The sequence below is a fragment of the Rattus norvegicus genome, chromosome 3 (genome assembly GCF_036323735.1).
Source record: "Rattus norvegicus strain BN/NHsdMcwi chromosome 3, GRCr8, whole genome shotgun sequence".
Classification (NCBI taxonomy): Eukaryota; Metazoa; Chordata; class Mammalia; order Rodentia; family Muridae; genus Rattus; species Rattus norvegicus.
The window spans coordinates 159,967,730-159,987,476 of NC_086021.1; the positions used below are offsets into that span (position 1 = coordinate 159,967,730).

A 19,747-nucleotide genomic window follows, 5' to 3' on the forward strand; every position below is an offset into this window, starting at 1 on the left:
ACCATTGAAAGAAGTCCAGGCCAGGAAAACTGCTTCAATACTTCACACCCTGAGGACAGTCTCAAAATAATTCATGAATACAGGATGACCAGAAGAAGTAGTTTAATAGTTCTAACCTCAAGGATTCTGACTCTGGATAAACAGATGAGAGACCAGATTTTTGTTGTTGTTTTGTTTTGTTTTATATTGGATATTTTCTTTATTTACATTTCTTTTTTTTTAAACATTTATTTATTTATTATGTATACATCATATAGCTTTCTGCCTACATGTATGTGCCTGCAGGCCAGAAGAGGGCACCAGACCTGATTATAGATGGTTGTGAGCCACCATGTGGTTGCTGGGAATTGAACTCAGGACCTCTGGAAGAGCAGACAGTGCTCTTAACCTCTGAGCCATCTCTCCAGCCCCCTTTATTTACATTTCAAATGTTATCTCCTTTCCAGGTTCCCCCTCCAGAGTCCCCCATCCCATCCCTCCTCCCCCTGCTTCTGTGAGGGTGCTCTCCCACCCACCACCCACCCACTCTCTCCTGCCTCCCTGCCCTGGCATTCCCCTACACTGGTGCACTGAGCCTTCACAGGAACAAGGGCCTCCCCTCCCATTGATGCCTGACAATGCCATCCTCTGCTACATATGCGGCTGGAGCCATGGGTCCCCCCCATGTGTACTCTTTGATTGGTGGTTTAGTCCCTGGGAGCTCTGGGGGGTCTGGTTGATTGGTGTTGTTCTTCCTATGGGGTTGCAAGCCCCTTCAGCTACTTCAGTCCTTTCTTTAACTCCTCCAATGGGGACCCCATTCTCAGTCCAATGGTTGGCTGTGAGCATCCACCTCTGTATTTGTCAGGCTCTGGCAGAGCCTCTCAGGAGACAGGTCTGTCAGTCTCCTGCCAGCTTGCACTTCTTAGCATCTGCAATAGAATCTGGGTTTAGAGACTGTATGTGGGATGGTTCCCCAGGTGTGGCAGTCTCTGGATGGTCTTTCCTTCAGGAGAGATCTGTTTTTTTAATGTTCAAGGCACATAGTTAATATATATGATCAACTGAGCATATGAAATTTAATTAGTTAATAAGTAGATTTCATTTATGAATGAACAATTATATTTACTTTTAAAATATGATAAGTTAGGACACATGAATGCCACGATTAAAAAGAAACTGAAGGAAAAGCCCCCAGCAGGTGGCAGGTAAGTACAGTGGAAAGAAAGAAAACAAGTGTAGCTCCAGGTTCAGATAGATGGTGCTGGAGAGGTGGCTCAGTGGTTAAGAGCATTGCATGGCCTTCCAGAGGTCCTGAGTTCAATTCCCAGCAACCACACGGTGACTCACAGTCATCTATAATGGGGCCTGATACCCTTTTCTGGGGTTCAGGTACATGCAGGTACATGCAGGTAGTACACTCACACACATAAATAAATAAGTCTTTTTTTTTCTTTTTAAAAGTTGTGTGCAGAAGTTGCAAGTGGCTTGAGAAGGACCCAGATAAGCAGCAGAACACTCAGGGAAACCTTCAGGCTTTTGGCTGAAAGTCGTGGAGAAGAAGTGCACCAAAGGCCTTTTCTAGATGAAGGTGTGGTGTGACTACCTCGCACCTAGCGATGGTGGCAGAAACATGTTTGTAGGTGAAAGTGCATGCAGTGAAAGGATTGGAGCAAAGTTTGTAAACAGGAACAACAAACAAACAACAGCGAAGCAGAGCCGTCTGTTCAGGACGCTGAGACCGAAGGACCGTTTAAGTCTGGGAGCTGAAGCCCAGCTGGAGTTCACAGCGAGGCTCGAACAAGAAAACCTAAGAGTGGCCAGATATGGTGCCCACACCTTTAATCCTAACATGTGAGGGGCGGAAACAGAAGCGGACAGATCTCTGTGAGTTTGAGCTCAGCCGGGTCTACATATCAAGTTCCAGGCTAGCCAGAGACACACAGTAAGTTCCTGCCTCAAAACAGCAATAGCGGGGCTGGGGATTTAGCTCAGTGGTAGAGCACTTGCCTAGGAAGTGCAAGGCCCTGGGTTCGATCCCCAGCTCCGGAAAAACAAAAACAAACAAACAAAAAAAAAAACAGCGATAGCAACAACAACAACGAAAGAGTAGGTGTAATGGGGAAAGAGCAAATAAGGATAATAAGGTAGAAAATATAAAATAGGATTAAGGGACATATTCTAACTCTATCCTAGTAATAACTTTGAGCTAAATAACCCCCCCCATCAAATTATAATATATAGCAGAGTCAAAAAGATACAAACTTTGGAAAAGAGGACACAGAGACAGAATGTGGGATGGACACACACACACACACACACACACACACATTTAGAGTTTCTAGAAAAGAGAACACAGAGAGGTTGAAAGCTGCAAAATTTCTGCTATCAATGAAGGACTTCAAAAATCATGGACTCAAGCAGGTTAAATACATTGAAAACCATCACTTACAACAACCTAGCTTTGTTGTTGCTATGGTAACAATAGATCCACTGCACAACACAGTAACTCTGGATAACAAACACTATCTGGTTCTTGAAATGACCACTGGTAGATCTTTTCTTGTTACTGTGGTCAATGCCTGTAAAAAAAGAAAAAGGAAAAGAAAAAAAAGAAAAGAAAAAGGTTTGTTTTTGGCTCAGTTTGAGGGCAAGGTCCATCACAGCAGGGAAAGCTGACAGCAGGGTGTGAAGCAGCAATCACATTTTGTCTGCAGTTGGGAGAGAGAGGTCAGTGCTAGCAAGAAACTCACTTTCTCCATTCCAACAAAGAGTAGAGAGTCTTTGTTGGAAGGGAATGAAAGAGAAATCCTGAAATGTCGATATAAAGCCAAACAAAATCTTCGAAGGGTGATGGACCGCACTTGGAAACCAAGACATTTCAAAGCTTGTGTGGAGATCAGAGATCAGAGAGAAAACAAGGCTGGTGGTGTTGAGGGCGACTGGGAGGGCTGGATAGAAAAGTACAGAAAAATTCTCTAATGCAAAAATATATGGCTTTACAATGGACACCGAGTCAGAGTAGATGCACATTTACTAGACCTGCCAGTAGGTGGCACCAGTGTGCCATTTGTGATAAACGGGGTTCTAAAGTCTTTTCCCCTACATGAAACTTGTTAGCTTGAAACCAGTAAACCCCATAGAAACCTGAGGATATCTGTTTCTTCAGCCAAGGCTAAGGCACTTGAGAGGAGCTGCCCTCCAGACCAGATTGTTCTGCCTGTTTGTCAGAAGTATGGTTTTCTGTTCTGTCAACAAAGTAACAAAGGTGGGAACTAAAGTAAGGAAACCGGAAGGCTCAGGATCTCCAGCCTGAATCTGTAGAACCTTAAGCGTTTCAGGAACCCATAAAGAAAAGCCATAGGTAATCTGAGAGCAGGATAAAACCTCGGAGTTCTCCAGTGACCTAACTTCAGCAGCGTTCAAGGGTTCTCCTAAAGGTGATCCCGTTAGCCTCTTAGCCAGCTTATCACAATGACAAAAACAAAACAAAACAAAAAAACCCTGAGTCCATCAACATATGGGAAGGGTTTAATTTGACCTAGAATTCAAAGTTTTCACTGCAGAGTTGCTAGCCTCCCGGTGCTGAGCCTGAGTACAGTGCCACGGAGCTTGGCCAATTCATAGTGGTTGGGAAGAAAGGAAGGTCAGGAACCTAATAGCCCTTCAAGGACACAATTCCAGTGACCTAAGTCCCTTCCACCGGACCCTGCCTCTCAAAGTCTCTGTCACTTCCCAATGTGCCACTGGCTGGCAGGAGCTTTTATGCATGGCCTTTGGGGGACATACAAAACCCACCCTTAACTGATCCCCCACCAGAACAGGATATGCAGCAGTCTGGGCACTCTTATAGAATCAGCCAGTAGTAAGAGCCTCAGAGAGCAGACATTTAAGTTGGAGAACAGGAAGAACATTTCACAATAGCTGGATGAGAATGGGGAAGGTGGCTGTCTGATGGGACACTGGGACAATTTTTTATTGTCTATAGAGGGGAAAATGAAACTGGGCCTCAACATTTTGGCTCAGAGGAAAACACTTTCAGGTAGATTAAAGGTATAAGGGTGAGAGACAAACCCATGAAGACTTTCGACACTTTGGCTTACATGAGACTCACCACAGTCTCTTGATTTTATTTAGAAATTAGTGGGCTTTTCAGCTTGATTGGGTAAGTTCTCCTCCTCCCTGTCTTTTTTTTTTAAGATTTATTTATTTTATGCATGTGTGTACACTGTCACTGTCTTCAGACACACCAGAAGAGCATCCCATTACAGATGGTTGTGAGCCACCATGTGGTTGCTGGGAATTGAACTCAAGACCTCTGGAAGAGCAGTCAGTGCTCTTAACCTCTGAGCCACCTCTACAGCCCTCCCTGCTTTTTTTATTTGTGGTCTGCCTTCTTTCTCCATACCATTTTGTTCCCTATCCATAGATTGATCCACTCAACCATAAATCAGAATATAGGTAAGTGAACATGCATTTGTTCTCCCTTGTTTCCTAAATAACACACCCTGCAGCCATTCACCTGGCAGGTACACCATGTTAGATGTGGTAAGTCATCTAGAAGGGACTGAGCCATGTGGGAGGATATATGCCAGGTCTACAAGGACACTGTGTCAGTTACTTTTTTTGTTCCTGTGAGAAGCCACCCTTGAGCTCCCAATCCTTCTCCATCATCCTCCTGGCTGTCAGATATATCACCGTGCACCATCACACCTGGTTACGAGCTGAGTAATTTATGGAGTGCTTTTCCTCTGTGGGTACCTATGTACATGTGTGGTGTGAGTTTGTGTCTATGCGCTCACACGTGTGTGGGTGCACCTGTAAGGAGGGTTCCCATGCATGTATGTATGTGTGTGTATGCACAGACCTAAAATTAATGTTGGGCATCTTTGTCTATTGCTTCCCACTTATTTTCTGAGGCAGAGCCTCTCACTGAAGTTACAGCTCACCAATTATGGCTACTCTAACAAGCCAGCTTGCCCTGGGGATCCCGTTTTGGCCTCCTAAGTGCCAGATGACAGGCAGACCCCCATGCCTACCTAGCACTTTTTTTTTCCGGAGCTGAGGACCGAACCCAGGGCCTTGAGCTTGCTAGGCAAGCGCTCTACCACTGAGCTAAATCTCCAACCCCGCCTACCTAGCATTTACATGGACTTTGGGGACCCAAACTCCAGACCTCATGCTTGCACAGCCAACATTTTATTCATTAAGCAATTTCACCAGCTCCTGTTTAGTATTTTCAATATCAATACAAACTTATCTTATAGTTTGAGATACTAATAAATGTATAACCAATTTCCTTCATAACATTAAAATACCTTAGCATTACCAGGTTATATATAATATCAAAATACTTTTGTGTGCTTGGAGTAGACCTGCATGCAAAGAACATGTCTATATTCTGTATTCTGTATCCTGTTGGGCTGTAAATATTGATAATTATGTGCAAATTTCACATTTCCATTTATGGAGCTAAATAGAGCCGGAAGGTGCATTGTGTTAACTTTTGGGGGTTCTAGAGTTATGATGATGTGTTAGAAATCTTTCTACTTTATTTTTCTGTGTACAAGAGCAATTTCCATACCTTTAAAATGTTTTGTTTAACTTTTAAGAATTTGCAGTGGCTGAACCATCGACCCACAGACAGTGTTTTATGGAGTCCTTGCTTAATGATCTTAATATTTCGCACTTTTGCTGACTTGATGTTAGTAGCGTGCGTTTCCTCAGAAAATGTACCGTATGTAGATTTTTCCCTAATAAAAGCGGTATGGGTTTGAATTTTGTTGTTATTTTATTTTATTTATGTATGGGGGTATTCGTTCTGCATACACGTCTGTGTAATTCACATTCCTAATTCCCACAAAACCTGAAAGAGGACATTGTGTCGCCCACAACTGGAGTTCCAGCTTGCACGTGAGTGCTGAGTATGACCCCAGTCCCCTGCCAGAGCAATGAGTGTTCTTAGCCACCTGCTCCCCAGCCCCCCCCTTTTTTTTATGAGTTTTAAAACAAATTAATAAACATATTGGTCATTTTAGTTGCAAATAGTGACTTTATTTTTATTTGTTATTTTTTTTAAACAAGATCTCATGGCCAGGCCTTTAATCTCAGCACTTAAGAAGCAGAGGCAAAGCAGAGGCCTGCCTGGTACGTTTTGAGTTCTAAGCCAGCCAGAGCTATATAGTGAGACCCTGTCTTGGGTTTAAAAAAAAAAACAGGGGTTGGGGATTTAGCTCAGTGGTAGAGCGCTTGCCTAGGAAGCGCAAGGCCCTGGGTTCAGTCCCCAGCTCCGAAAAAAAGAACCAAAAAAAAAACAAAAAACAAAAAAGCCTCACTCTGTAGCAAAGGCTAACCTAGAACCTGAGATCCTCTGGCCCAGCCTCCAGATACCACCACACTGGGCTCTAGTGTTTTTCTTACACATTTAACCTAGCTTTAGCTGGGGGATCACAATGACACATAACTGTGGTCCAGCTACTGAGGAAGTTGAGGCAGAGGGATCATAGCAAAAGTCTGTGTCAAGGAAAAAAGAAAACTATTGATACATATATACACGTAGGAATGTATACATTCAAATATATGGTTTTCCTCTTCTCTCATGCCATTTTTCAATTATTAAGTTATTTATTTACTTTATCTCCTGATCGAAGCTTCTCCCTTTCCCCCAGTTCTTCTCTTTCCCCTCCCCTCCCTATCATCCATCCCTCCCCCACTACCCTTCTCCTCAGAAAAGGGGAAACCTCACATGGGTATCAGTCAGCCTCGGCATGTCAAGCTGCAGTGAGACTAGGTGCAGTTAGGGGAGAGGGAGGCGAAGGGAGGCACTGAGATCAGACACAGCCCCTGCTCCCACTTTAGAAGTCCCACATGAAGACCCAGCGGCACAAGTGACATATGTCTCATACCATTTTTGATATCTCCTTTTTCCTTATAACATTTCAGAGACTTTTGTCCATGGTTCACATGACTATTCAGAACCAGTTGTCGAATGTTATTTATTTCATTTTCAGTGTACTTTAAACATCTTTATTTCTCCTTGTATCTTTCCCCGCAAGGGTTTCTCTCCCTTAGTAACATTTCGCCATCATCTCACAGGGTTAATACTTCACTAATATAGAGTGTAACACTACAGAACTAGCATGGGATAAAAACAGACTAAAGGAAGAGACTGCCCATTTTCTTATCTAGAGAGACTGGGGGTGGAGGTGGGGGCAGCCCAACCTGATGTGTTCCTGAGATAACCTGCAGAGGAAGCTGCATAAAACTGACAACGCTTCTTCAGACTCTGAGCTCCAAAAGCTGGCTCAGCCAGGGCTCCTGCTCCAGACACTACATAGACCCTGCGCTGAGTCCTGCAGCCTGAAAGACATCGTGCTCTGCACGTTTCCAGACTTAAAAGGGACATGAAGGGAGAGTCTATTGAGCGGCCAGTAAGTAGCTTTGCGCCAGACACAACACACATTTATTTTTTAAATAATAAATAAATGGGAAAGGAAATACTGGAAAGAAAACATTCATGAATCCAATTCACTAAAGTGCTTTCAAACATAAACTCAAAAAAAAAAAACAAAACAAAAAAACAAAAAACAAAAAACAATAAGTTGGGTCCGACCTTCAGACAGTCTGCAGACATTTAACAATTGCTTAAACACAACTCCGGGTGACTTCAGAGGAGGAGAGGCATATGGCTTTCTTTGCTGTTTATACATTGAATATTCAAGGCCTATCAAGTGACTGAGAACACAAAATTACCACCTATCACAAAGATGGGGATGTTCTAGACCCAGCTCAAGGAACTGTAGTATAGCGTTCATTCATTCATTCATTCATTCATTCATTCCTCTGTTTAGAGGCTTCTCCTAGGAATGTAAAACAATTATTTTCACACCTGTAACCCAGCACTGGGGAGGCTGAAGCAGGAGATCATGAAAATGAGGCTAGCCTGGGCTGCACAGCAAGACCCTGTTTCAACAAAGCAACTATTCTAACTTAGTGTGAGGAGGTCAGACCAGCCATTTAATGATTCAACTACATTTTAATTAATGCCATGTAGTAATAATCTCCCCCCCCCAAACTGGGATGCTCTTGAATGTCGGACCTCTTGTCTCCACCCCCTGAGTGCTGGGATTACAGGTGTGAGCTACTACATCTGTTTTCCACGGTGCTGGGTATTAAATCCAGGCCTTCACGTGTGCTATTAACTGAGCCTCATCATACTCTATCCCTAAAATTATCGTTGAACTTCAAATCTTCCATGTCCAAATTCTACAAAAGAAAAATGAAAGAAAACCAAGTTGACTAGCTTGAGAGGTTGCATGGATGTTCTCCACTCTAGAATTAAGTGGGACTTTCCCTAAGTCGTTATATATTCAGCGTTGTAGTGTTGCCTTTTTATCCAGATCGTTTCAGGAAGAAAATCAAACTGAAGGTGTTTGTCTTGGACCTGCCTCCTGAAAAGTACTCCTGAGAAATACACGTTTTTTCCAACTTTTGGGGGCGCAATCTGTGAGTCTCATGAGGCTCCCACCTGTGGGGGCTGGAGCACCTGCGGCCCTGGGGCGTGGGTACATCCCTGAGTACTGGACCCTGAGGGCATTTTCTTAGTCTCCTGCCTGGAAGAGCTGGACAGGTCAATGGCCACATCTTCCAAGCTGCCCTCAGGGTTCAGGCTCGCTTTGCCTGGTCCCCTCTCAGGTCCATCCTCATCCTTCTTAGCACCCTTTCTGAGATGGTCCAACTCCCAGAGTCCTGCCAACTTCTCTTCACTTTCAGGTTTCCTCATCTCTGTAGACTTTTTATGCATCCCTGGAAAACAAAAAGGAAAAACAACAACAGTAAAATTTTTGTTTTGTTTTGTTTTAAGACAGGGTTTTTCTATATTGTCCTGACTGTCCTGGATCTTGCTATGAACACCAGGCTCACCTCAAATGCACAGTAATCTGCCTTCCTCTGCCTCGGCCTCCCGATTACTCAGACAGATCAAAGGCATGGGCACCACACCAGACTCAAAAATATTTTCAAATTCAGCAATTAAGTACATTCCTTCCTTGTCACTGTTCTTTCAGTCCGTCTAAAATTTTCTTTCTCAGTGTTCCTCTGGGGCCTAGAGGAGAGCAGCCAGGAAGCTAACTCCCGGCATTAGAGTTTGAAAAGTTCTGTCAGCAGTCACTCCTTCAACATGCTTTGTGGGGTGATGCTGTGACTTGACGCTCGTTTAGAGGACAGAACGATTCCTGCTCAACACTTGCTTGAGTATTATTGAGGTCCCATGGATGCCAGCAAGCACCCTTATTTGTGTGATTTCAGAGAACCAGGCTTGGCTGTCTACCCACCTCTGCTTCTCTCTAATCTCTATGGTCCTTAGGCAAAGTTCAGACTATATTAACCACGCTATCTCCGGTTCTCAGCCCAGCACCTGGCAGAAAAACTATTGAACTTTCCCAGCCTAAAATCCCACTATGATCCACCTAACTAATTTACTCATAATAATGATCTTGTAACCCATGCTTGCAAACTCTGAACCCAAGCAGCACAGAAAGGGGTAAGAGCTCGGAAAGCACTTGACCTCTTCAACAGAAGCACTCTCTAGGGCATGTTTGTTAAATCAGGACCAGGACTTGACCTACTGCTTCAGCACTGCAGACAGAATGGAATGACCTAGATTCTCCCTGCTCTGCGTGGCCCTTTTAACCCGCACTCTAAACCATATAGCTCCCACACTTTCTAATAGCATTCACTGCTTTGATAACATGTATCAAACAAGATACAAGTTTATCTGTCCACTTACAAGTTGTGGATACATGGGTACAATGTGAATGGCCTAAAGGGATTTCCCCACACATTACCTCCATAGTTTCGAGAGAAAATGAAGGCTCATAATTAAAGAAAAAGAAGAGTCCAGACTGGGCCTAAACCTGAGACCACCATATCGGTGGTGAGAACACGACTCACCTCTTTGGTCTTGCTCTCAGCCACCACTTACCCAGAAGCCAGGGTGCACAGGAGCCCTGCAGGCTGTCTGCAGAGTTGAGCACGGAGTCCGGCAACGGAATGCAGTGACGCACCATGGCTCCGTAGAGCCCGTACTCAGCCATCACACTGCTGCCACCCCAGCGCTTCTCTCGCTTCCGCCACTTGGCCCTCCGGTTCTGGAACCAGACCTGGTTAGAGGCAGAGGGGAGACGGAGAGGCTCAAAGGAGTGCCTAGAGAAGCCCATGGGTTCCTAGACTCTGGGTCTACAAAGGGAGCATTCCCCACCCCTTGGCCACAGGCCAGCATGACAACAGCCCTCCAAACCAACAAGGACTCAGCATTGTGGACATAAGGTTGGAGCCACTTCCGTTGATGTTTTCTAAGGAGTTAGGAAGCCAAGACAAAGAATGAAGGGACCCTTTCCTGCAGTGTGTACAGGGTTTCCTACAGTGTTTCCTGGGTTTTCTGATTAGAAAGTTCACAACTCTTAGATTAATTGATTGCTGCTATTTCCCTAATAGAAAAGCACATTAATCTAAACAGTACGACAAGATATCCTGAAACTTAGAGCAGTGAATCACTGGCAACTTTTCCAATGAGCGTATCTACCAGTGCAAGAAAACTTTCCCGGTGGATAAGACATATGACATAGAGACAGCACAGTGCAACTCGGGCTATATACGCTGATGTCTTTAAGAACTGAAGATGAGCGACAAACAGTTTAACTAATATACCTTCATGCGGTCTCTAGTATAACATCTAATTGTGTGAGTTTTTTTAAAATAACATTTTCATTGTGACATCTTCATTAGTTTTGTGTGCACGAGTGTAGAAGTCGGTATCCCGCCGCACACATGTGTCAGAGAACAATTTGCATGAATTAGCGCTCTCCTACCAAGTGGGTACCAGAGATCCAACTTAGTGTTGGTCTAAGTGTTGGTGGCAGGGCCATCTTGCTGTCCCACAATTGTGTAAATCTGAGGGTCGGTTGAAGATGATAGCAGAAAAAGAGGCAGCCCTTTAACGCCTTTAATTGGATCACTCTCTGTTCTAAACTGAAGAGGACCACACTGAGCTGTTCTGAGGCCATGGGTTGTTCCCTGTGTGACTGGCAGCTTCTGTGCAGGGTCTCTGAGAAAGGAAGGACACCAGACACCTGTATCCGGTCTTCCGGGAGCTCTGTTTTCACAGCCAGCATCTCCCGAGCATACACATCAGGGTAGTGGGCCTCGCCAAACGCCTTCTCCAGTTCTTCTAGTTGATGGGCAGTGAAAACCGTCCTGTACAGGGCCAGAAACACACATGAAATATGCCAGAGAGATAAAAACCCATTTACAAATGCACAAAATCACACCCTTAAAGTTGCACAGGTTTCCCTGTAGCCTCCTGAGAAATGCAGGTCATCTTTGAAAATGGACACGTGTGGCTGTTACTGCCCACCAGTAGTAGACTGCTGAGCCTTCTGTACACTCTCAGAAGCTGTTCTCACAGACAATAGGACTGTGTCCATCTGAGGAAACACAGGCAGAGGGACAGCCTGGACCCATACCTGTGTCTCCGCTTCTTCCTCTTGCCCAGGGTAAGGGACATCTTCGGGTCATTCTTTTCTTCAGATGGACTGTCCCCATCTGTTGGCACAAGAAGATGACTCTCTGAAATGTGAAATTTTTGCTCTATTTTTGGCATTTTAATGTGAAGGTTAATGCTGTGTTTACTAACAATGTACTTAGTAGCATGTAGGGGCTAGACCTAGGCTCACACATTTGTAGTAGGTACGCAGCTTGATCTTCATGTGGGTCCCCTGACAACTGGACCAGGGAGAGGGGGTTGTCTCTGACTCTGTTGCCTGACATTGAATCCCCTTCCCTTAACTGGACTGCCTGGTTTGGCCTCAGTGTGAGCGGGTGCTCTTAGTCTTGCAGAACCTGGATGTCTCTTGGTAGACTCGTACCCAAGGTGGCTTTCCCTTCTCGGAGAAGGAAAGTGGGTAATGGGGGGGGTTGTAAAAATGAGACTGGGAGGGGGTCTGTGATCCGGATGTAAAGTAAATAAAAAATTAATTAGTGATGAAAAATGACTTTACAATTATATAAAAGCCCTATTGGCCAGAAAAGGAAAATATACTTAGCGATATGCACAACCAAAGACAGCAATTCCCACATTCTAGACACTGACTATGTGCTTTCAATTATTTTTCATAAATAAAATAAAAAGACAAGGGTAGCTGGTATTATTGCCCTGCCAGATCACACAGGTCAAGTTGCTGTGATGAAGTTGGGATCCAAATGTCATATTCTGTAAAGCCAATGCTACTAGGCTACTAACTGTCTTTTCTAACCAGAGTTCCACAGATCACCCCGTTCCAGCTGCCTCCCTCCTCCACTCAATGTCCACGTGGACGTTTCAGACAAGCAGGGTTTGTGACATCAAACCTTTGTCAAAGTCCACCCTGCCCTGATGCACACGTGTCTTAGAGACATAGCCCAGGAAGCTTGTGCATACATTCCCCTGAAAACGATACCATTCAACTGTGAGGCTATCTACCCATAGTCAACATACCAAAAGATCTCAGGGTAAGGAAAGCTAGAGGCTAAACTATTGCCAGACTCATTGATGAAATGTAAATTTAAAAAGTCCTATAAAAGAAAAAAAGTCAAAAATAGAAAGTAGAATTGCCCAACCATTTTTTTATTTGAGTAAAGACAAAAGTAACGAAATAATTACCAATTTTGTTTCTATATCAGTGATATCACCCTGAAACGGCATATTTGGATTATAATATTCTAGGTTGTGCTTTGGAGTGTCCCGAGTCAATGGATACTCGGGGTGAAGAAGAACATGAGAAATGGCCACCGAGACTTGCGGCAGATACGAAACATTCTGTGAGTCTGGAAGACTTAATATCCCCCAGAGTAAAATAGTTTTATATTGATTCATGGAAATGATAAGATTTGCACATATTGAATTTACAATCTAGTATTTAAATTAATATCAACCGTTTCCTTCTTTCTTTTAAAGTGACAGGATTTCTCGCCAGTCACGTGATGCTGTTTCTGCAGGAAATGCCCTCGCGGAATAAATTTTACTTGCATTTTGCCTTTATTCTTATTAATATACGGAAAAGAAAGAAGCACCCTATGAAGATAGCTTTTTGGGTTTTAACAGCACATCAAATTGAGGATTTCATCTCACCCTACAGAGAGGCAGTCGGTTCCCTGCTGAGAGCCCCAAGACCCTGGCCAGACCTCTGCCAGCTACAAGCTCCATCCACTCTTCTGTCCAAGCCCGTGTTCTGCAGGACAGTTTCACTGGGTCTGTGGTTTTGTTTGTTTTTGTTGTTTTGGGTTGTTTTTTGTTTTTTTTTTTTGCATAAGTCTCTATGAGCTCGCATCCCCAGACTCTCAGTTTTTTGCCCCACCGTAGAAAGAAGGTCTTGCTTCCTTTTCTTTCCCCCACAACACGCTAAGATTCCCTCCTCCCGTAGAAAAATAGATGAACTCCGAACCGAACTCTAACTACAACAGAATGAGAGAATGGCTTCTCCCGCCTGTTGGTATTGGGTAGAAGACGATAAAGAGAGAAAGAGAAGCTAGAGACCCAGAACTTCCTTCTCAGCACCAGGAGAGGCCAAGAGTTCAGCTTACCACCAGCCCTCTCAAACTACCAGTCAGTTCTGTCGATACGAGACAGACACCAGTCCTCCCGATTATTCGCCACCCCAAAACTGGTACTAAGTGCTCAGAGAAAGGGGCCCGCGGGTCTGATCACTAGATCCATCAGAACGAACCTTTGGTGACTGTCCCAACCCGCAGGAATGGGGCTTGGAAGCAGAGGCTGCGGTTTGGAAACCCGCAGGATGTACAGGGGTCTCTTGGGTCCGAGATCCCTCTGGGATCCCAGCAGCCCGGAGATTTGGGATGTCTCAGAGGGCAACCAAGCGTTACCTAGGTGCTTCTGGACCTTTTGAGGATTGGAGGCGGGAAGCATTGACTAAATTACCCGACGTGGAGATGTTCTCACTGCGCTGCTGGCTGCCGAGCGCAGGCGGCGGGTGGACCGGGCTCTGGGCGACAGCAGGCTCGGGTCCTGCAGGCGGCAGAAGCCGCAGATCGGCGAGCAGTAGGCAGCGTGCGCGAGCGGCGGTCGCGGAAGGGGGCTGTGCCCCGAAGCCGCAGAGGAGGCCCAGGCCCAGCGGGAGAGCTCCGCGAGCAGGGCAGGTGCCGCAGAGTCCCGGCCCCGGTCCTGGCCCTGTTGCCTCCGCTGGAGCTTCACAGTTGGATCTTAGCCCAGGCTCCGCTGGAGTCGGCAGGTCTGCCTCCAATCCCAGCAGGTCGTTGATGGCGAAGCTTCGAAGGCGAGAGCCGGTGGGGGGACAGCCTGGCGCCAGGGCTCTACTCCTGGAACGCCCATCCAAAAGCCCATCCCGGCCCGTCATGCTTCTCAGCCCTCTAGGCCAGCAGCGGGGAATTGAGTCCTTTCTGGCCACCTGTGCGGAGGATGCCAGTTCAGGCGACCCCTTTTATGCTGGAGAAGCTGTCCGTGAGACCTAGACGGCCTTGAAGGCGCCAATCAGCAGGGAGCAGACGCATTCAAGCGCCCACCAGCGAGGTTCAGATGCCATCAGCTCCCCTCCCCTGAGCTGTTGCCCTCTCAGCGGCGGTCCTCCTAGTCACCTCTTTTCTCTCTCCAGCTGTTCCTTACCCTGCAACCCCACCCCTATTCTCTGGACTGAGAGGAAAAGTGAGCAACAAGGGTTGTATTTTCTCCCCTCTCCTGTGAAACCCACAAGTTCCACATCCTTAGTGGGTCTCTCTTCTGGACACCCCTGGCCTTCAAAAACCTCACAGTCCCAACTCCTGTAAGATCTAGGGAGGGTTCCCAAGCACACACTCCCGACCCCACTACCACCCAAACCACACCCGCCAGTCTCTTCAACTCCTGCACCCGGTCTGAAAATCCCTGAAGAAAAGTTAGCACTCTGTGTTTAACCCACCGCCGGCCACTCTCCCTCCAGCCAAAGGCCCTTCCATCACTAGATCTTTAAGGGCTCGGCCATAGAGTGCAATCTATTCCCAAATTCACTTGGTGCTGCAAAGGGGCAGGAGAAAGGAGAGGTAGGTGTGGACTAGGAGGACTAAAACCTTGGACAGGTTTAACAGAAATATACACAGCCCAGTGAAAAATTAATTTCATGTAAGCGGTGGGTATTGTTTTAGTGTAACGGTGTACCGTATTTAATTCAGCAATCCTAAATGGGGTCGGGGAGGTGGAATAAACAGGCCCGTCTATTGGGACTACTCACTGAGACTAACAAATTTCTGTTAGGATTTATGATTAGTCAAAGATAACCTGCCTGGCACTTAGGAACTCCATATTTGTTGAAATTGGAGCTAATTAAAACAGGTAGGTGGCAGCTGGAGAAATGGCTCAATGGTTAAGAGCACTGACTGCTCTTGCAGGGGAGCCACAGGGCAGCTCACAACTGTCTGTGACTCCAGGGCCAGGGGATCTGGCACCCTCACAAAGACATACATCACTGCATATAAACAAGCAAACAAACAAATATGAACAAACATGGGCGAGCCCTCTTGTCTCAACCGCCAGCCCAGGTGCCCACCCTCTCTTGGGGCCCTGCTCTCTTGTACTTCTCAAAATGGCCAGGCTTCCAAACCAGGCAGACAGACAGCAGAGCTTCAGGGGACCCACGGAGATATGTATGGCTGGGCTTCCTCCACCTGGAACCGGGTCAGAGCCCTGCACAGTGAGTCTCCCTTGCTGTCCTCGCTGTTTGAGGGCGCCAACGCTAAGCCTGAGGATTAAGCAAGGGGCTCTAAGGAAGACAATAACAAGAGGCTGCGCATTAACTTCCATTATTAAAAGAAGACCCAAATCTCCCCTCCAAGCTGTTCTCCCGGATTAGCAAACCAGTAACTTTCCTTCAGGATAATTGTCTGTTCAGTCGCGCACCAGAGGGATGGATGGATGGGTGGGGAGAAATCCTTTTCAGCTCTGCCAGGAATGTTGCTCAAAATTCACCTCTAGAGTTAGGGGAAGGTGTCAGAGATATAGAGACGTGCCAATTAGCAGCTGTGAGCCTTCATGAATCCAAACTTAGGCTTGCAGCTAAGAAAGATGCTCAGGAGCCTGAGTTGGTGACTCAACCCGGGTCATCTCAAATAGGAGAGGCTACAGAGACCTTGCCACGGGACTGCGGCTGAGGTCCAGATCTTAGAGCTGCTCTCTCCTAGATTCTACCTCAGGAGGTGGAAGGTTACCCAGATGACAGACTCCCCACACCCCAGGTAGATGCTGGAGATACAAAGCAACCAAACGGTTGGGGATGGGAGAAACAGCCTACTTCATCCACTGGGGACAGCCCAGAACAGCCTGAGGAAGAAGACCTTACCAAATAAACCCATTTTGCTGATGAGAGGTTACTCAAACAAACCAATGTGTCTCATGGAACAAGGAAAGAAAAATGGGGAAAGTGAGGCAGAGACCAGCTGAGGAAGGAGCTGGGCTAGGGTGCTAAGGGTTTAAGGGGTCCTGCTATTTCTGAACAGAGGCACCCCACTGCTGCCTGCTGCCCAACTGGCAAGATGGTGGGGGTCTGCAGGGACTCTACTAGGAGGGCTGGATCTTTGCGTACCTTTCTGGCAAAGGCAAGTGATATTGAAGAATTCTCTCATGGGGCCTTCGAGATGGCTCAGAAGCCAAGGAGTCCTGAACCCACATAGAAGAAGGAGTCCCTCTGTGGAGACTGATTGGCTGTCATGGTCCTCTTCCTACTAAGGCCACTGCACCCAACTGATGTCACAAGTCCAATACTGGCACCAAGGGATGGAGACCAAGGAGCAAGAGATGGGGACAGTGCTTCACTCAGTGTCCTTGAACACCTCTAGTAGTTTAGGAGACAGGGGGCACTAGAGATGGATCTACCACTGAACCCACCCACACTGTATGTCTCCCCACCCCCACCCCCACCCCCACCCCCAGGCGGATAAAGACGGGCTGGGAAGTTTGCACCTACTTTGGTAGTATGGACTCCTCTTGGCCTCTTCTCACCATGGGCAGACCCTAAATCTGTTAAGGAGTCCAGATCTGTCTTCATCATCCAGGATTATCTGGGATTTAACTAATCAAAGTTTCTCCTCTCGTTATTTTCAGGGAAGGTTTCCAGCCCCTCTCTGTTGCCAACTACGGATGTGGCAAGTCACTGCTTCTCCAGTTTGCCCAGTTTAGGTTCACAGAACCAGGCTGGGGCTTTCCTAACTGGGGCTGGTCCAGACACTGCTCTTCAACTTTCAGAACCGCTGCTGGCCTGGCTGCTGTTCAGCGTTTCAGATACAGCAGGAGTGGGATAGCACACGGGACGCTCATATCTGCTTCTCTGCCCTCGTGAAATGTTGTTAGAGCCCTGCATTTTGGCTCATGCCTGTAATTGCCATACTTGGGATACTGAGACAGGAAAATCACTACTCATTGGAAGTCAACAGGTCACCTGCACTACAGGGTAAAAACCTATTTCAAAACAAAACCAATCAAACAAAACCAAAGTTGTAGGAGAGCGGTTTTCCCTGCCCCTGCCCTTTCCTTGGTCAGCCTGCCTAACTTACTCCTGGCCCCGCCCCTCAGCTTCATATCTTTTCCCTTGGGATTCTCTTGATTCTTGAGTCCACCTTGCCAACTAGCCATGTATGACAAGAATTAGCAGGTTCTGAGAAGCCCTGGATCACAGAACAACAGAAGTTGATTATACATCCTCCATTCTACCACAGACATGGGCCGTGCACTGTCTCTGCAAGACCCTAGTAGGAGTTTCCAGTATTCAGTAATGACCACATTCCACACGGCTTTCTCCTTCCCAGATGGCTGGTGTCCCACTAAGAATCCATCCTTGGACCCTTGCACTAGGCCAGACCCAGATCCTGAGGTAAACATGGACTACTAACTTTTTATCCTGCCTCTGTCCAGGAAATCTTTCTTGTGAAGACAGAAATTCCTTAAGCCCACAACACAAAGTCTCAGCACTGATCTACTAGGAGTGTGACTGAGGCCACACACTTGTTTCAAGGAGGACAATTGTAATGTCTGTTTCCGATCCCTCCCCATTCATGGATGAGGCAATGGCAACTTCGCATGGCTCCTTCTCCTGCTTCTCTGATGTCCCTCTGTCCTGAGAGCCTACCCTCCCATAAGTCTGCACTCAAACACTGTCTTCAGCTTTGTATCTAGGGACCCCACCTTCAAGTACTTCCTGTCCTGTCTTGCTTTCTCACTGTGTTCCCTGAAGTTATCTTCAGATTGATATCTCCCAGAATGCCTGACTGAGCATCCACACCTGGGCATCCCTCTCCTTCATGGTGGAGCTCACAGCACAGTACCATCTCCCCAACAAGAATTTTCAGATTTGTCTCCAGCCTGGGACACACTCTTGGAGCCTGTCTCTATTTTACAGGCATGTTAGGAAAGTGCTGAGAGCCCAACAGGAACTGGATTCAGTGTCCCCCCCTCCAGCCCACCTCTCCCCAGTATGCCTGTAAAATAGAGACAAGCTTCAAGAGTATGCCCCATGCTGGAGACAGATTTAAATTTTCTTGTTGGGGAGATGGTACTGTGCTCTGACCTTTTTTGTGGGAACCCAGATCTAGATCATCTACAAGCTCTGGAACAAGGACCAGTGCTGAGCTGGTAGTGCCTGTGTTCTACAGCTGTTTCCTCTGAATTAAAACTGAGGAAAATTAAAAGGCACAGGAAGTTCATAAAACTCACAGGGAGCAGGAAGTTCAGAGAGATGCAAGATTTTTAAGGTGAATAAGCCTTCATGCGTTATCACCCACTCTGCATGGGCTTTGCTTTCAGTGATATCCCTGTTTGGAGTTATCTGTGCCTAAGAAACCTCTTATTATATTCTATAAACAACTGCAACAAACTCATTCATTTACCAAGCTAGACTTGGGTGGAATTCTTTTTTTTTTTTTTTTTTTTTTTTTTTTTTTTTTTTTTTGGAGCTGGGGACCGAACCCAGGGCCTTGCGCTTGCTAGGCAAGTTCTCTACCACTGAGCTAAATCCCCAACCCCAGGTGGAATTCTTTTTGTGGCCTGTAGTCACTGCCATTTTTTCCTATCTTCCCAGAAAAGATCATGAAACAACCTGGCACAGAGTGAATGAGTCCTGGGTAGAATGCTTGAACTGTGGGCTTGTTATAAGATTCACTTTCTTTGGAGAACTTCAACTTCTCTTCATTACTTTTCTGGTCCCCAAATCTGAGCCTACTCCTAAAGACCTGAGACATCTGGGAGCATTGCTTTCTGTCTTCTGTGGTGTCCCAAATACTCAGGAGGAAAGAATAAGAAAGAAAGAAAGAAAGAAAGAAAGAAAGAAAGAAAGAAAGAAAGAAAGAAAGAAAGGAAGGAAGGAAGGAAGGAAGAAAGGAAGGAAGGAAGGAAGGAAGACTCAATAGAACTTTCACAGACCAGCTCAGGAGTGGGTTCCTCAATTGCAGAGGTAGACCATTGGATGTCCCCATTGGCACTGGCATTTTGGCTCCAAGTAACCACACATTAAATTCTATTTTTGTCCAGGTTGAAGTTTTGTTTACAAAGGCCACAAGGTTGGAAGCCAAGGCTGGGTGGGCTCTGAGAGTAGTTGTAGCCAGACCTTGGCAGGACTCAATGCCAACAGAGACAAGGCTGTCCATTTATCAGTCCAAGCAAAGAGCAGCAGCAGGCAGGTTTAACTTATTCTAACTCTTTCTCCCAGCACTCTGTTTAGCCAGACATACCCAAATCACC

General features: G+C 46.2%; 1 protein-coding gene and 1 long non-coding RNA gene across 3 annotated transcripts in view; one reads left to right on the plus strand and one right to left on the minus strand.

Moving 5' to 3' along the window:
* LOC102547396 (uncharacterized) overlaps positions 1 to 13,048 on the plus strand; it is a 33,606-nt gene extending 20,558 nt beyond the window's left edge. Inside the window, exons 3-5 of one of the 2 annotated variants that reach the window (XR_005502640.2) lie at positions 1,444 to 7,409; positions 12,740 to 12,834; positions 12,971 to 13,048. This is a non-coding gene — a long non-coding RNA (uncharacterized LOC102547396). Of the gene's footprint in view, positions 1 to 1,443; positions 7,410 to 11,991; positions 12,526 to 12,739; positions 12,835 to 12,970 lie in introns of those variants that run through there. The other variant, XR_005502641.2, reaches the window with a different exon arrangement.
* On the minus strand, positions 6,964 to 14,563 carry Vsx1 (visual system homeobox 1). The gene is made up of 5 exons (NM_001109546.1): positions 13,952 to 14,563; positions 11,502 to 11,580; positions 11,109 to 11,232; positions 9,962 to 10,139; positions 6,964 to 8,784 (listed from the first exon to the last, which is right to left on the minus strand). Exons 1-5 carry the CDS (start codon positions 14,385 to 14,387, stop codon positions 8,492 to 8,494), a joined length of 1,110 nt encoding a protein of 369 aa, NP_001103016.1. The 5' UTR covers positions 14,388 to 14,563; the 3' UTR covers positions 6,964 to 8,491.
* Positions 14,564 to 19,747: the final 5,184 nt, after the last annotated feature.